At 39.8% G+C, this 18,820-nt stretch overlaps 1 protein-coding gene across 4 annotated transcripts in view; it reads right to left on the bottom strand.

Annotated features, from left to right (window-relative positions):
• Positions 1 to 18,820, bottom strand: part of RGS7 (regulator of G protein signaling 7) — a 243,269-nt gene that overhangs the window by 211,974 nt on the left and 12,475 nt on the right. For 3 of the 4 annotated variants that reach the window (XR_004060577.1, XM_030944611.1, XM_030944613.1), the window contains exons 1-2: positions 3,685 to 3,909; positions 2,470 to 2,581 (exon numbers count right to left, since the gene is read on the bottom strand). The exons of the other annotated variant lie outside the window; for it this stretch is intronic. Coding sequence is in view for 2 of the 3 variants with exons in the window: in XM_030944611.1 (XP_030800471.1) it covers positions 2,470 to 2,547 (78 nt within the window). In the remaining variant the exon portion in view is untranslated. Of the gene's footprint in view, positions 1 to 2,469; positions 2,582 to 3,684; positions 3,910 to 18,820 lie in introns of those variants that run through there. 4 annotated transcript variants of the gene reach the window in all.

Below are 18,820 nucleotides of genomic sequence, written 5' to 3' on the forward strand. Positions count from 1 at the left end.
AATTTTAACTCTCCGTTAATGTAAGTAAGAGATATCCCATCTACTCTTTGCCAGTACAGATATCACAAAATGTGTGCTTTTCCATCTGTTCATGTATAAACTACTGGAAGAAAGCATTTCCACCTTTGTGCATTTTGACAACTTTATTCAAAATATAAGACTTCAAATTCAGTTCGGACTGAACCCAGCCAGTAGCATGTTTATTTTTTTTCTAAAAACTGTTAATACGTTTCCAGTTGGCCAAAAAAGAGAGTCCTTCACGAAGCTGTCAGATCTAGTTCTTTGTTCATACAGTGCTCTCATTCTCAACACAATGACAGACAGAGAGAGAAGTGTTGCGTCTTCAAATGTATTACAAGGAATCCTGTGATTTAGTTGTTCCTATTAAAGAATTATACTCAGAGATTATATACTCTAAAGTGACATGATTTCCACTTAACTATCCTCCTTTTATGTTCCAGACCCAGAATTTAGAACATGTTTGCTTACACCAATATCTTATTTCAAGAAAAGGCAGACAACTTCTTGAAAAGCCATCTATTATTTTGTTGCCTGTTTCTTGAGTACTGCCAAAGGAAGGGCTACTCAGTTTTCTCTCCGTACTCTAACACAGTGTGCTTAATCTGAAATTATCTTTATTCACTGTGCTACAAAAATAAATAGGCAAAAAACCCCAAACAAATAGGGCAGGCAATGCTGTAGCAGGTCAGTATTTTTCAAAGTTTAATACTCAGAGCACTACTCATGCTCTTAGTGACTTATTGACAACAAGGGAAGGACCACTGCTGCACTGAAGGACACAAATTCATATTATCCCTTTACAGATGCATCACAGAGAACAGAAGAGGTGTTTGATGTCTTGATTTGCTGAGCATAGACCTGATGTGGTGTGTCCTATTCCCACTCCTCATTTTCAAATCTCCTGTGCACCACCAGGACTCTCGTCACTTGCTTCAGCTGTTCCATTCCATCTGGATGCTGCTCAGAGGTGAAGCTGCCCTGAGGCCATGATAAATTTTGGCATGAGGTCATACTAAACAGCATAAGTCATAAATTTTACCACAAATTTTACCAAACCCACAAAATGAAGAGAAAAACAGTTTCTCTGTGTTGTCCCTCTGTGTCCTAAATAAGCGAAGAAAAGACCTTTTTGCCAGCATTGAAGTAAATGGAAAATGTGGAAAGATTCTTTTTAAAAAGATCAAAAACCTATAATGAAAAATATAAGATCTGGTATATTGCTTTTCATATGTACAGCATATTTTCATGTATGCAATTGCCTTTTGAAACACACCTGTGCTGTTAATGGCAAGGTAATCCTGTATTTTTCTAAAATGTGCATTCATAGAAGGATAACCACAGTTAGGTTCATAAGTTCATTCACTTATGTAAAAAGGAACCTAATTTCACAAAACAGCAGATACAACAAACTAAATGAAATCAGCAATGTATCTGAAAACATGAGAAGAAAAAAGCATGCATCAGACTTCAATTTGAGACTATTTTTTAATTTCTGGGAAAAGAACACTTACCACAGTTACTGTGTATACTTCAGTTCACCTCAAAGACTAAACTGATTATATATCAGATGTTTTCTATTACAGTTAACTTGTAAGGGGAAAAGTCAATGCCTCTAACAAAGTAAAGTATTGATTTTTTTCCACCTGGTAAAAACAACCACAAACAAGTTAAGAAGCACTGTGTTCTAAGAATAAACAAGCAGTTGTATAATTACTTATTTCAATTTACAACAGCAAATTTTTTTTCTCCATTATTATTGGAATTTATGTTGTTATTTTTTTTTTCTTAGATGCAATTAAGGCTTTTTGAAAAAATGTATAATGCAAAATCTCAAAGCATTTACTCTCACTTAAATTAAAGCATAATCACCAAATAAGCTTCACTATTAGAGTTCAATACCTGGAAATTTAGTGTATTGATGTTGTAAGAATAACTACACTAGAAGCCTTCCCAGAGAAAAATTTTAAAGTGTATGTTTTTGGGGGGTTTTTGGCTTGTGGCAATCACAGATAAGTGAAATCTTTAATCAGTTTTTCCCCTCATGTGAAATAAATTAATGGTTCCGACTTCTGTGCACAAGACAGAGAAGTATTGTACAGTTAATATTTAGCTTTAATACATATGAAATCATTTTACAAATAAAACTTTTAAAGTGAACACTGGACCTCAAAACATGGTCCAGTCTCTGGCACATCACCACCATCACATATCATATGTATCAACGCAGAAAGTGACTGAAATACATCAAGTATCTCAAATTGAAAAGCAGCTGCTTCTTAACAAGATGCAAAATTGACGTGTGCAAATTTACCATTTCAAACCATTCAAGAGATACAGTCATTTCTCTATTCAAGAAATTGGAGAGAAACAAAAATAATGGCTTCACCTGCTAGGCAAAAAAGTCCAGGACTTCACCTTCCTCAGCTTCTGAAAAATACAAAGGCTTACCTTTCTGTACACCAGCATGTTTGGGGATTCATCAGCCACCCCATTGCTGCTTTGCCCATAATTATTTCCTTGCGCCATGTCCCACAAATTTGATCCGCTTTTGGATGCTGCACTGTAAAAGGTAAAAGTGGTTTTAGGGCATCGCCTCCGGTCTCCTTGTTTCTCTGATGATGAATGGACCTGACTTTCTACCAACATGTTATCAAAATCAGCGTATGCTCTCACTCCAACAGATATTTACACGGGAGTGAAGCTGCTAATTCACCATTTACTGTCATTACTCTCTTTTGCCGGTAAATTATGGATGTAACGTGTTGATCTAATATAAACGTTAATGAATTGTCACTGGGAGCAGCTCCCTGACATACCGCTAACCACCACACCACATAGACGCCTCCTCACAAAGCGCCTCTTCCTCTCCTGCACGGGGCTCACCAAGGGAAGCTCTGCGCCTTCCAGGCCAGTTTTGGGAGGACTGACTCGGCCCGTGACGTGGATTCAGCAGTGCCCTCCGCTCGCAGCTCGGGTCGTAGCAACTTTCACAACATTCAAACGCACGAAAAGCAAACCAGACGCTTTGAACCTCCCTGTAATTCACGAGCCCATCTATGCTCGTACATACGGCGGGGCAGGGGATCAGATGACGAGGGAAAATGAAGAACTAAGCCAGAACACTGTTCCAGTTGCTTTCACCTACTTTCATCGCACTTTACCGCCAAACACCGGCTCCCTGCCAGCCCCGTCTCCTCCCCGCCCTCCCCCGGGTCACACGGGAGCTGCACTGAGCAAGAGCTCGGATCATGCCGTAGCTCGGGCTTTGCACGCAGGTGTAAGAATGTGCTCCATCTACAGACCACACCGGCGGATGCGGAGAGCCCGGAGAGCCGCCGAGCCCTACTCCAAGCGCTAACCTCCCGAGCCCTCCCCAGCCCCCGAGTCCCCTCGCCTTCGGGCTTGGCTGCCCCCCGTCCGCCCTCCGGCCCGCGCTGCCCCCGCAGCGCCCGCGGGGGTGCGCGGCTCCGGGCGGCCAAAGGCCGGGCGCACCGCACCGGACCGGCTCCCCGCGGGCAGCCCGGCGCGGCGCCCGCAGCTCTTTCCAGCACCGCGGACAGCGGCGGCGCCGCCCGGGGGCCCGGCGGGAGCGGGGCCGCGGCTCTGCGGCGGGAGGCGCGGGGCGGGGGCGCGGAGGGGCGCGGAGCCCGCCCGCTCGGTTACCTCTGGGCCAAGGTCACTGCGCGCTGGCCGCGGCTCCTCGGCTGCTCCTGCGGCTCCTGGCGCGCCCCGCGCGGTGGGTGTCAGCCGGCAGCGGGCGGAGGGACGCGGCGATCGCTCATCACACACACGCACACACACGCACTGCGGGCGGAGGCGCTGCTGCCGCTGCCGCCGCCGCCGAGGCTGCGGCTCTGCCGTGCTCTGCCGGAGCGGCGGCAGCTCAGCTCAGCTCCCTCCCCGCAGTGGAGCGGCCGTCACGTGGGGGACGGGCACGTCAAAGGTGCTGCCGCTGCCGCCGCTCCGCCACACAGCAGCAGCCTTCCTCCTCCTCCTCCTCCTTCCTTCTCCTCCTCTTCCTCGGCGCTCTAGGCTACCTCACCGAAAACAGCGGCCAAGAAACTGCAGCTGCCAGCAGATCTGGCAGCAGCCCCTGTAAATGAGATTAGGCATCACTGGTGGGCTGGGCAGGAAGAGAATGTGGGCTAATGGGATAGGGAAGGAAAAAGGGAGTTGTTGGGGAAACTGGGTCGCCTCCTTCATATTTCTTTACCGACAGGGAATCTGCCTCTTCCTCTGCTTATGCTGGACACCTCATGTATATTTTTCAGTGAAAACTAAGGAGAGCCTGTGCTCTGTTGGCACTGCAGACTTTCCTGACCAGTGGAACAGAGAGAGCAGAGTGAACCTGTTTCGGGCAGATAGGAAGAAACCCTGAGGACACCTCAAGACACCCTCGGGGACTGTTTTGCCATGTCCTAGGCAACTGCCTAACTTGCGAAGGCCTCACATTGGCTATGATAAAAGAAAAAGATCAGGTCTCAGTCTTGCTTCCCCATCACATGCAGACAAGAATACTTTTGCAACTCCGCTCTTGCAAGTGGGTCGAAACGCCCAGAACTCAACATCCATAAGAACACAAGGTACTTAAGTGGTTACACTTTGGTATATTTCGATTTAAAAGTGTCTTTTCTGGAAACAGTAGCTCTTATTACAAGAATGATCTTGCAAAAGAATCCTCTACTGTGCACTGCACCTTGTGGAGTGTGTGCTGGTAAATCATGCAATTCAAGCAGAGGTTTCCATGCATACTGGGTCACCTTCACCCTTATTCATTCTACCTTTCTCACATCTCCGAGAGCCTCAAACCAACCCACTATCTTGCAAGAAGTTTGTTATTATCATCTACTGCAACTACTTTTAACTACTCTTCCAAACTTTGCAGATGCCTTGAGATACTTTAACAGAGGTTGTGGTAAATTAGTTCAGGCAATGATAGGGAGTCACAGTGGCAACAATGAAATGAAGGGAAAAGGACAGAACTGATCTGGACTTTTTGGAGAGCTGAGGAAAGGAAGACGTTGGTTTGATAATGGTCCTGGAATGAACACCAGAGTAAAGAAATATGATCTCCATCACAAATAGGAATGTTTTTCAGAGACAGAAGTTGTGAAAGGCGAAATGACACAATAAGAATCACCAACTCTGTTCAGTGAGATACACTGGCTGCAAAGAAAAGGAGCTCTGTAGCAGACAGACATTGTATGTCTCAACTTTGGTAGAGGAGAATAATTTATCATGTCACAAGGAAAAGGAAATGTGAAAACAAATGTATTGAAAGGTGTTAGAAAAGAGAGAACTCTGGAGTTTTGAGGTGGAAGAGAACAAGGGAAAGAATTTAACAGCACAAGCATAAAGTGAAGAAGTATCAGTGTTGAAAGTAGTTGGCAGAGGAATTTATTAAACCAAAGATTAAACAGAGAACTAAGACCTGTTTCCTACTAAAATTCACTTCACATACAGTTGCATCTCAGTGAGGCTAACAAAGTAAGGATCAAAACACTAATCTTCCAACAGATTCTCTGATTCAGCCCAGTCCACTGTTGAGAAGTGGGAGCCAGCAATAAAGATCTTAACTATTTTCACACAGGCATCCCAGACGAGCAGCACTGCAGTGTTCAGAGCTCAGCAATCTGACTTTGTAAGTCCAACAGGTGCACTAGAAGACAAGGGAAATGCCTCCCAAGATCTGCTAAGAACACAAGTGACACCCTTGTGGTTGTATAACATCAAAATAAACTCAAACTCTTATCAGACTGGTGTTTAAATTTCTTTTTCACAGTAAAAATGGGAACTGCACAAAATATAATTCAAATATAGTTTTACCGTTAAAGAGGGATAGGAGGAAAATCTTCAAAAATGTTGATAAGACACATTCTTTCCACTCGCTCTGCCAGGCACTAAACACAGTAATTGTGTTAAAGAGCACAAAAATCAAACATTAGCAAGTTTCCAATGAGATCAAATATTTGTTTTATTATTCTGCCTCATTTTGTTGTTAATCTAAGGGACAAAACGACCCACATAAAATGAAAGCCTTTTGTACTACAATTCTTGGACTACCTACATGAAGTTACTCAAAAGCTGACTTCAAACTACCTACTTTCTATAAAGTATTCTGCAAATAGATTTTGGTAGCAGTGATGTGTCTTTGGAAAGCTCCCCAGCAAAGCTGACTAATGTAGGCAGCAACATTTTCCAAGCTTTCATTCTCTGAGACTGTCCTTAAAACTTAGGGCAGAAGCATACCCAACTGAATTAGATTTTGGTTATGCTACCTCCAATTTTGCCTTTGCTTTAACTTTGTTTTAACCTGATTATTTAACCTGTTTTCTGATTATTTTCCAAGTAAAGTAAAATACAAAATCCTATACTAATAGGGAAAGTTTATATATTTTCTTTAAAAAATAATCAAATTTTAATAACATAAATGCAGTTCTAAAGCAGAGCAATTACTTGGGCCCGTGGAAGTTAATAGGTATTTCTCCAGTAACATCAAAAGGAAGTGTATTCCATAGTTTTCAATCTTGTCCTCGGAGCCAGAGGAATACCTCAAACACCTCAGTCATGTATCTCACAACTGTAGACCTGCTACACTGAAGCACAACAAAATTTTTTCACCAGCATGTCCACTGTCCAATCAAGGTAGAACTCTAAACCCTAATGGGGTTAAACAGAAGACCAGAAACTACCCAATAGATTTGCTTTTTGCCCTCACTTTGTGGTGAAAGAGACCCTGGGCTGGACTACTTTCATAAATACAAATAGAAAGAAAATATTTTTTTTTAAATATGTAACCAGATAGTCTCATTCTATTGTACTTGGGTGTGTTTGTTCAATAGCCTATAAAAGCTTTAATTCATAAATTACTTACACATCTTTCCCATGCTGAAAGTCATCACTTATCTCATATACAACCACCATTAGCCTCCCCAGAAAGCACGGTCTGCCAGAAAAGGAAAGGCCTTTTCAAAATGCAAGGCAAAACTACTCATTAATAAAACAAAGATGATGGGGAAAGGCTGCCAAGGGGCAGCTTTATCTAACAAGGCAATAAAGTACACATGATTGAGCAAGGTGGTGACTACATTTTCTGTGTTTAGCTTTCACTGTCAGTACAACTCAAGTATTCCAGTAACATCACATGCACGTGGCATTTTTAAGGAAAAATATTGTGTCAGGATGTGTACAACAATCTATCTGGATATGATCAGAAATTTTGCTGTCTGTCCTGCTGGCCAATGCTGTAGCATTATGTCAGTATGCCCCCTTTATCCATCAATTTATCTTGTCTTATGGCTAGACTAAATGTTCCTTGGAATAACGACATGCTGTGCAAGCTCTTAGCACAGCATGATCTTGTTCTATGACCAAGTTTTTTAAGCTTTGGAGCATTATAAACAACCACATTCAAATTTACTGAAATACCGTAAACATGCTAACTGAACTCCAAACACTGACATGAGTTAATATTGTGCTATCTTAAAGTATAAGACCCAGATTTTTTTTCACTAGCTGGTTAAGCAAAAAGACAAGCTGCTGGTTTTAATGGAACTCATGTATTTGTGACCCTACCAATGCACAAGTGTTTCACTGCCAGCTCTGAGCAGGTACCTAGTGATTCCAGGCCCAGCCTTTGGCCTTTTTGATGAGATGGGAACACCTGCTCCTTCAGGAGTGAATTGCAATCAATCTGTTTAATGTAGGTCTTCAAATGTCATTGCAATGATTACAGGTCACAGTATATATTTTCTAGAATTGAACCCAGGACTGAGTTAGAGACTTCAACATTTTCTTCATTTTTTTATGCTCTAGGAATTTGGTTTGTCCTACCTTACAACCCTATTAAAATGTTAATTACCTTTGTCAATTTATGATGCTGATGATCAAAGCTATTGGTGTTCTGTCAGCTAGGGAAGGAGCTAAAAAACAACAAAAAATATTTTTATAACATAAAAGAAGGAAGTAACTAAAAAGAAATCTGGATTTAACAGAAAGAATTCTGATCTGATAGGAAAAAAGAGTCGTGGACAGACATAATTTCACAGGAATGCAAAATTATTAGAAATAAGGAAAGCCCATACTTCCATAATATTTTTTTAAGTATTAGAGATATAGATTAGATAGATAGATAGATGAGAGATAGATAGATATACACACACCCCACAGAGAACACAGTACAATTGGCATATATTTGAAACCTTAATGCAACACATTTTATCGCTTACTGTTATTGTAACAGAAAATCCACAGCTACACAGAATTTTGTAACAATATAGTGGCCCACCAAAGCTATCCATGGAAAGCCAACAGCTTCTCCCGACAAAGGAGAAAACCCTCAAGCAGTTCCACTGCAGTCCTAACAATTTATCCAGTTGTAACTTCACCCAGAAGAGGGCAGGCTTTCTCAGACAAAGGGAGAGAGGCTACGATAGCTGGCTGACACACTACTAGGATTTTTTCCCCTCCTAGAAGAGTTACCACAACCGGCTATACACCATCATTTCATCAAAAAGTGAGAGTGGTTACAGAAATGAAACACCACACCATGTTCCTTTAAAACTGCCCAGAAGACCTGTGATTAATAAGCCCTGATCTTACAATAAGTCACAAGCTGGAGAAATCAATCAGGCACGGAGGGATAGAACAAATCTGCAGGGAAGAAAAAAAAATAAAATAAAAAGATGAAGGTTTCAGTCAAATTTGGATCTCATCATACTAACAGCCTTAATTCAAGCACAGTTGTGAATCCTGGTCTCCTAACCTCCAAAATAGCTCTTGGGGATGTTTTCCATTTTGTGTAAAAAATTATTATTGGTACAGAACAAAACATGAGTTCACAAAATGGGACATTTTGTCTCTGCTTCAGATAAAATAATTAAAATAAGGGTGTGTTGCTCTCAGCATCTCTTATCACTTGGTATTTACAACACTCTCCCCAGAGGCAAAAATGAGCAGTTTATCTTCAGATGCCATATACTTCACATAGGAGTGTCCAATTACTGAGCAACTTCATACAAAGTAAGGAAAGAAAACACAGTGATTGTGGTTTTGTAAATTTAGCTGCAATGCTTTTAGCCCAAGCTATTAGCTTAATTCAATCTGACAGGAGTCTCAGGTTAAAAAAAATACCCATAGTATTTTTTTGTGACTAAACCAATAAAAAACTCCAACAAACCAAGGAACAGGCTCTTCCTCTTCATTCCTCCAGAAAATCTCGCAGACAGGCCTGATTCATACGACAGCACTTCCTCAGATCAAAATAGAATAAGCCACTTATTAAGGATGAGTTAAGAAGACACTGATTTAGAATCCTTTGGCATGAAAGGACCAGAGAAAGGAGGACACAGAAGCTCTATAAAGGGAGGGAGGAAAGAGAACTGTGTGTGAGAATGCCATGGTTACAGACCAGAACAGATTAATTGTTAAAAGACCTCCTAACAGAATTAACAGGAAACACTGAGAACTATCTGGAGGAATAATTTGTGTGGCAAAGAACTAAGCTGATAAATAAGAATAATGCAGCAGAAGAAAACAAGAAGAAAACAAGGAGAAAACAAACAAAATCCAGAAACCCTCACACTGGTCACAGTTAGCAGGGCACGGATCTTGCAAGCTGCTGAAATGGTTTCAGGGGAAGATATCTTGAAAGTGTTCAGAAGGAGATGAGGGAACAACCGAGAAATTTTGAAAAGTAAAAGTTGTCCCTTATAGTATCTGACCTCATCCTCTATACACAGAGATAGAATTTCTAGAAACTCCTGGTAAATAGGTAAATGCCAAAAAATACAGAATACTGGCTGACTTCTGCAGGTTTTTGTCAGTTCTCACAGGTGTTTTATCTTACTAAAAGAATTTTTCTACAACATACTTTTTAGACTGCAAGAAAAGCTTACATGTACCACAAAAATAATAAAAACCGTGGCAGCTATCAAGTCAGGAAATAGCTTCAAATGTTAGCAGCACGCCATCATAGGTAGCCTGCAAGTATCAAACTTGCCTATGCAAGCTACTGCTGAAATTGCCCACTTTGCTCATTCCCTCCAGCAATCAGAGTTGATGTGACTTAATCTCATTAATTCACTGAGCTGAATGCACTGGAGAAAAAGAGAGCTCAGCAGTTTAACCAGCTTCGTTCATCATTTTTCTTTCCTTCCCCACCTTTCATTTTGAAGTTCCCTCTATCATTCATGAATTCCCTACCTCATATCCACAGACAATAGAATAAAACATCTTTTTCCCCCCAAGGTTGCTTTGTTTTTCTAAAGGCTTAAATCAGCCAGAATCAATTTGCTGATTGTGCATCACAAACTGAACCAATCTACATCCATTTATATCCAAGCGCGCACAATAAATATAGTCATTCTCAAACAGGAAATGGAGTTTCATTCTTTTAAACTCTACACAGCATCTAGGCTGAAAGAAGAACTTTATTTTTTAAATCATATTCTCCAGAAACTCAAAGGACTAAAAATTACAAAAAGAAAATAAGCAGGTGTCTATAATGGCTAAATAGTCCCATTTAACAAAAAAAATAATTAAAAAAAAAGTAACAGAACCACAAAATAGGGATGTAGGTTTGCTGGGGTTTTTTCAAACCACAGTATAAACTCAAGTCCTTCCCAGAATGCACTCCTTACCACAAGATTGTTTTACTTCAGTTCACAAGATTATTAGCAAACATTCAACTTCTATACATTTTCTCCAATATTAAAGGAAACGTCTTTAAATTGCAAAGTATAGATGTATAGTTCAAAACAGTTGGCTGAGAAAACAAATTATATTGATTTTTAGAAAAGTGTGAAACCCTTGGCTGTATTATCTAAAATCGTAACAAACTATTTATTTTTTAAAAACAGTATACCTAAACTAGCTACAGATTCAGTAGTTCAAAATGGTCAGTCAGAATAGTTTAGACAGTCAAGGAAAGTCTCACAAAAACCCTGTATCATAATACTTGTTTCAGCTTTCAGTATTTGAGAGTCAGTAAGTAAAAAAATGCATCTTTACTAAACCATATTATAATATAATATCAAGCCACTCTGCAAGCAAGGAAAACAAAGCAGCCTTGACATTCTAGCCTGAAATACCCAGGCAGTGAGGAAAAACTAGAAGGAAATTAAAAGAGCAAGACATGTAGGAAAAGAAATCTTTTTTTGTGTACTCTCCTTCCAAAATGTCTGAATTTTGGTACTGTGCACAATATCATTCTCCAGTCAGAGAACTGCGTAACACAAGGATATATGCATTTGGCTTTGTCACTAGGTTTTACTTCAAGTACAAGAAGCAGACACTGAAGCCTGATAAGGTATTTGAGAGATAAAATTCTTAGCATGAAAGAATTACTTTCCTCCCAATACACCAATGGTTTAAACTTTATTAGTGCAGGGGAATGGAGACAGACAGGAACAGGAAAATAACCTGGTAGTAAAGAAAACAGAGCTTTGCTGTGCTAGACTGGGAACTAAAATTTTATGCAAGGCTATCAGGTGTCAAGCATGACATTTTTACAGTTAAAGGCTTGTCTTGTAGGAGAGGAAATAAAGATATTTAGCCATTGATAGATATTTAGCCTGTGGATAACAGAAGAGAGAGAGATAAGGGAAAATGAATAAAGAGGTCATAACATTGAAGGCAGGAAGGTAGCATGAATCCAGACTGGAAAATTATCCACAGTGGGGAAGGACAGTACTACTTATTTAATAAGGAAGCAGAGTGAAACCAGATTTCACTATCTCAATGACTGTATGCCTAATGAAACTTATGCAGTTTCCAGTGGTAAAGTAAGAGAATAGACTAAGATGAACGAGAGGAAGCAAGGAAGACAATTCAGAAAGCAAGCATTGATTCTACTTTCTCTGCAAATTGATTAGATTTTCAGGATAAAATTAATGAAATAAAAACTGAAACTTAATCCAAGAATACTGAAAAAAATTGAACACTATAGAAAAGAAGAATGCACCTGGCTACTCACCTCAACAAAGACAAGAGACTCAGGGAGTCATAGGAAACCAAAATACTTGGAGATTGGACAAAAAAGAAAACAAAGAGTAATATAGGTATAGAGCAGAAAGAGTCCACTGTTACCAAACAAGGACAACTAGTCTTTAAATTTAATTGATCCCTTTCCTGACTAAAATAATAAGGGAACAAGTTCTGAGCAACTTCCAGATGAGGACAGCATGGCTTTGTATACAGGAATAAATTTAGCTAGTAAGGAACAAAACTGGTTGCAAAATATGAAAAGCTAACTTATTAGTCTAAGCCACAAAGGATTTCAGAGAGTTCTCTAAAGGCAGAAAAAGCCACAGTAGGGCGGTTAAAAACCTAAGTAAATGGATTTTATGTGTCAGAGGGAGCTGAAATTTACAGTCACAAACTCAAAGCACTGTTCACAGTTCTTTCACACTCCATCTCTTATACAGCACCTTGTCACCTGACAGTGCTACAGGATGGCAATGCAAATGTGCATTTGACCTCACGATACTATTTGTTCTACATTCACCAGTCTGGATACACAGTATTGAAATAGATGTCATTTTATGTCATTATCATGCACTCATGTCTGGCACAAATTCATCACAGACAGTGGTGTCATATTCGATAGCAGAAGAATAAACAGAAGTGAAATCTGGCTTCAGCTCAGTTCACCTCAGACCAAAAGCTCACCAAGCAAAAAGCAGCAATCAAGGTATTTCCTGGCATACAGCAGACATCCAGGGGGGGCAATGATTAGGTCCACAGACTCAACCACAGCTCTTCCCAGTTAATTTCATGTTTCCTTTCTGAGTCATTTGAAGATTACTTCTATGGCCATATTAGCATTTCTGTTCTCATCATCAGGAGTATTTTTCATTCTCCTAAAGCATCAAAATTTGCAAACACACAAGATGAAGGATCTTGAAATATGGAACCAATCCTGCAATTTAGACTGACAATACCTCGCAAAGCAGCAATCACTTTCCACAATCACATTCAGAGCAAGCTTCATCAGACATGAAACTCACATCCAGGAAGCAAACAGCAGATATAGAAATGTAAGTACACATGCCAACCTAATCACGTTTTTAGCCAACTAAATATCATTTTGGTTTGGAGAAGCATGTTCCAGTATATTGTTCCTGATGTCCTAAGCATTGTAAGAGTGCTTTGCCAGTCACAACACAGCTATTGATTGTCCTTCCCAGCCTCATCCACAAGGCTAAACACAATATCCCAATAATTTGTACACAGGCATCTGTGACAATGGAAGGTCAGTATTTGCTAATTAGAGTAGAAAGAGAATAAAGTCATGAACTCAAATGGATGAAGATTAACAGTAATGTGAAAATGTTTCAATTCTAAATATCAGGTAATAATGGCATCATCACAGGGTACAAGCACTGCATCCAGTTCCATCCTCTTCACTCTGGCCTCTCTCCATTTCACTACCCAGCATTTGGGCAATGCTACCTGGATAACCTCTCCATGCCAGCAATTCAGAGGGAAATGAACAGGACAGAAGTCACACTTCCTCCTCCTCCAACCAGAGCTGATTCCTGACTCCTGCAGTCTGCAGAAAAGCAAACTGCTGCTCTACAGTTAGTAGGGCAGTCTGTGGATGCAGAGAGTAGAGTGCTTTGAGGCAATGACTGCATGTCTAAGCAGCCAAACTTACACTGCAGTTTTTATTCTGGGACAAAAATCCTCTAAGAGTAAGTCCTACAACACCAAAGAAATGAGATGCTTTATTCAGCTTTTGCTACAGACTGTAACAGAGGCATCCCCACCTCACAGGCTCTTCCTTCCTTCTCAAACCAATATTGTCCTCCTTCCTAAAAGTGAAAATGCTGTCATAGTTTTTACTGATACCAAATATTCATAGCTTCATGCATTGGCACAAGGAGGTGAGGAGTTTTGCTATTTCAACATACTAAATTTTCTGCAGTATTCCAAGATCCTTCTTTCCCCAGCTTTCTTGCCAAAAAAGACATTATTATTCTCACAGTGGAAGCCAAGTAGCTCTAAAACCTGTTTAAAGCAGCCTAGCAGAATTCATGTCTAGGGGGAAAAAAAGCACCATGATAAAGAGGGAAGAAATCAGGTTTGACCTTCAAAAGTTCCAATAGGTCATTTAAAGGGTGGTATCTCTTTCTTTAAAAATAAATAATAACTTAAACAAATGCAACACTGATGTCTGAGCCAAATAAAGCAGCCCTAACAACAAAGAAACCCATCCAATTGGTAAAGTTCAGCTGGCTTCACTGAACACTGACAAAATATTTCTGAAGATTTTCTTGGAACAGTATCTAAAACATTACAATTAAACATGTGAAGCAGCAAATAAGGGAACAGAAAAGGGAGTTTTCTAGGGCATTAAAAGTGGGACACAATGTATGATTAATTTTTTTCAGATCTTTAACTTTTTTAAAATGTGTTTAATTAAAAGAAACATATTTGCATTACTCATGCAGATTAATGTAGCTCAGGTCACCAAACGCTCTGTGATTTGTAATTATTAACAGCTTTAACTGCCTCTGAAAATTAAATTAGAGGGCTTGGAAAAAAAATCAAGAATTTTCACCATTCACTTTGTAAGCAAACATTATTTACTGCATCCACCTTTAGGTACTAATTTACATAGTTCTTACTACCTATAGCAGCGGCAAGTAATACAAAGGTTTGGTTCCAGAGTCTTGTTTGGTTCTCTTGTTCTAAACAAAGAATTTCACTTTCTGCCATTTAAATGACAAGCATATGAACCATAGAATCTTCCCAATTTATTTGTCTAAGAGATGAGGAAGAGATTGAAAGTATGATTATCAGGTAGGAGGGATCTAACTCCTAGTTATGCTGCTGGCAGCATAAGTCAGTTATGGGTTGCTGAGAAACAACCTTCTTCCTTTCCTGTGTTGTTTCCCTTGTTAAGAACACACTGACTTCACAAAGCAAGTGCTAACTGACCTGAAAAACTCATTTCTTGTGTAGAGAACTCAAAGTCCAACTGGGGCCTGAATTTCACCCTTCAGCTACAGTGCTGAGATTGAGTGACTGGTGCGGAGACAGCAACCATCCCCTTTCCTTCCTCTCTCCAGTTTTCTTTCTCTCAGTCCTGAACTTTTTATTTTTTAATACCTTCTGTATTGGTACACTGACTTTTCAGGCTACCAAGGCAGGCAGGAGCTCAGGAGCACTCGGAGTATCAGCACAGGGCTCCAAGCAAGGCACACCTTCCCAAAGTGCAGAAAAATCCAGAAGTGCTTCTCAGGACAGCAGCAACTTCCTAATTTGAACAGCAAGACCCCACAGGCTTAGTAACTCCACAGCTTTCAAAATCCCATTTCATGGCAATTTCCTGAGAAACCACAGCTTCCTGAGGTATAGTAAGGAGAGGGGCTTTGTTCTTCAGACCCTGTGGAATCCCACCTGAAAAGGCTCCTTTGAAACCTCATTCCAGCAGCATCCTAAGGAGCCAGTGAGCTTGTTTCTGACACATAACACAACAGGAGATAACTATGGCAGAGAAAAGTGCAACTACACCAGGTCACAAATGGGAGCAGGTCATATAAAATGTGTAACTTGGCAAACAGCACTGAAACAGCCACTCTGGCACAGGGAGCAAAACAAAACTGAAAAATTTGCAGGTATGAAGCAAGCAGATGAACAATGAGAGACAAAGTTAGGGCCACGAATTCAAAGGAAAGAGACAATAGTACAAAGCCTTTCTGGCCCATAGTAGGTCAAGTACAGTGAGATAAAAAACAGAATAAAAGGATATAAAATAGGATTTTGTTGTCAAAGAGGTAGGTGGGAACACAGTAAGAAAAAACAGTTTTAGCATGCAGACAGCCATTTCTCCCAGAAGAAATAAATCTTTCAAAAAAGTGAGGTGTGGTATTCCCAGGATCGTATTTTGCTTGAGGGAAAGAGACTAGAAAGAATGGCTTGTAAAAGACCCAAAATACAGAAAAACCTGTGCAATTTCAAGCACAAGATACATTATTTTGGAAGAAAAAAAATTGCATTTGCTTTCTATTTTGAGACATGTAGCATGTAAGGCAGGGACTTTCATACATTCTACAAATTATGCAGACCTGGATTTTCTGTAGGTTTTTAAAAAATACTGTTTCTACAGGAAAATAATACTAGCTTTTCAAAAATCAGTGTTCAATACAAACCCTATTGCAGGATTTGTGAGCACACTTTCAGTAAAAGAAGAGTGTTTAGGGAAAGAATGCTTGGTATTTGAATATAACAAATACCTTCATAATTTAATTTTGGATTAAGTAAGATTGAAAGGTAGATCCTGATGCTCTGACTAAATTCAAGTGCAGATAATTAGTCTACTTTGTGGGAGAAACTAGAAGGCTAAGGAATCAATTGTTTTCTGTTACTACTGAAAAATGATCAGTACTTGAACATCAATGGCAAGTGAAGGTGATTTTATACATACAGCTGCTTTTCAAGTTGTTTCAGCAACTTCAGGCAAAATTTCCTGAATGTGCTCAGGTTTATGGGTTCAAAACCCACAGGCAACACTCCATTCTCTATTTGCAGATGGATTATCTTTTATAAATAAAAATAAAATTAACATTTCAGATTTCCTTTTAAAAATACAGACATTGTTATTCTTGGAGAACTCAAACTTTAACCACATTTGTTACCTTCAACATTTGCATACTGTGAGACTCAAGTTAACAGCCCATCTCCTCCAAGATACTTCTCTTTCTTCTACTATTTCAATTACTGAAAATAACTCCAATTCTTTTCATAATTGCATCCTTTAAGACCTCAGTCCTATCACCAAGTCCTTGTCTTACTGGGCCACAGAACTGCATTTCTATGGGAAATTGAAAGAGGTTACTCTCCGTTCACTTACTTTTGGGAAGTGTATCACAACAGTCTGCATCCATACGGCTAATCTGTACTCCCTCAAAACAAGGGGGGGGGGGGTTCTTCCTCATTGCAAATGGTTGCTAGTTCATGATATCCATCACAAGGTATTGTCAGGAAAAAAAAAAAAAAGCAATTGCCTCAGGTGAAAATCACACCAGGAAATTCACTGAATACACAGGGCAGCACTGAAACAAAATCTCTAGCCCTGCTAAATTTCCTAACAGAGACAGTCTTACAGCTGAAACTGATTATTTCTCCCTCACCCATCCATATTTTAATTAGTGCACAAGAAGAAATGCTATTACTTCATGTGGATTGACAAACAATTGGCTGGTGGAGCGGTAAGCAAGGTCTTTTTAAAAAGACTGTGTTCTCAAATTTTTCTGAGAATGATATATTTGTGATGGTGCAGCGCAAAAGTAACAAGGTTTAAGATAACAGCTTCTTTATTCATCACAGTTACTGTGAGTATTATACTTAGAATTATTTTCAGACTATCACATTAAAGATGCACTAAAGATGTGTGACTCCTTCCCACTCCTTCAAAAAAAGATGGGAGGGGAGAGAGGGAGAAAAAAGCTGAACTAGAACAGTTTGTGAAAATGACAACACATCTAATACTGAAAAAAAATCATAAAGGTAAGAGCTACATCCTTAAAATAACATTTTCAGTTTAATACAGATACTCTTTCTCATTTCCAAATTTAAGCAGGTATCCCTCCTACCGATTTTATGACAAGTGCTGTCATGTTGAGCTGTCATAGAGAGTCCTTGGCTCTCTAGAAATGCTCATGCTCAACATCTTCTAAAAATAGTTATTGGTTGTTCTTGCTGCAAGAATTATTTGGTTCAGACTATAATTTCTCCTTTCCATTAACCAAGGCTCAGTTCTGTTTTGGATAAATTTTGATGTGTGAGCAAAGCTCCTGACTTATACAGCATGATGTAATTGTGCTGACAAGATTCACTTGCCAAGTTAAAACACACAATGGTAAGGGAATGAATAAGCAAGCATACAAAAGGCTGGTCATATAATCAAGTCATCTATTAAAGCTGTCTAGCACTTCTCTTAAAAGCATTGAAATTGCTTAGAAATCTACCAAAAACTGCTGGGCTAAATTTATTCCCACAAAAGGTGTTGGTCCCAGCCTGAATTTTCCTGAAGACTTCAAGAAAATGGTGAAGGCTGCTGTGATTGGGCATTTCCTTGTCCTTGCTGTTTTGGACTGTTATCAGCCAAGCTGGAGGTTAGAGATCTTACATTGTCAACCACTACCCTTTAGGGAGAAGCAAGTTGTGTATTTCATGTGAAGGTTCCACCAGAAATGGAGAGGAATAGATTTGGATGAAGAGTAAAGAAGAATTTTCCTTCTGGAAAGGCCACCTCAAAAACTCAAGGAGAAAGCAACACTGGTTCTAACAAAAGGACATGAACTGAGAATACGAGGCAGTAGATACTGGAACAAGGAAAGAAGCTAGAAACGAGAGCTGGTGCGTAGGCAGAGACAGATTGTACAGGAATCTGAAGGAGGACAGATACTGCTTTACACTGCTGAGTAATCCTGGCCACAAAGGTACCTTTCTCAGCTGTACAATCAATTTGGGCATATGGACAAATTATGAAAAGTCAAAGAACAAGGAAGACTGAGGGGTGATTTTTATGTGCTTGGGCTTCCTGGGTTAAGAAGTCATTGACCTGTTGCAGACCCCCACCGCTCTTCTAGGGTATTTTGGTGAAAGATAGTATCTCATATTTCCCAGCAAGCTCTCAGCTCCCAAGCTGAAGAGGACAGGAGGTGAAAAAAATGTAATCTAAGAAAATAAACAGAACCATTTATCTGAAGAAGAAATACTTTCTTCCTCAAAACACAAAGTCTAAATGCTGTCTTCCCTCTTTGAACAGGAATAGCTGCTTTATTATACA

The sequence above is a fragment of the Camarhynchus parvulus genome, chromosome 3 (assembly GCF_901933205.1).
Source record: "Camarhynchus parvulus chromosome 3, STF_HiC, whole genome shotgun sequence".
In the NCBI taxonomy this organism is placed as follows: Eukaryota; Metazoa; Chordata; class Aves; order Passeriformes; family Thraupidae; genus Camarhynchus; species Camarhynchus parvulus.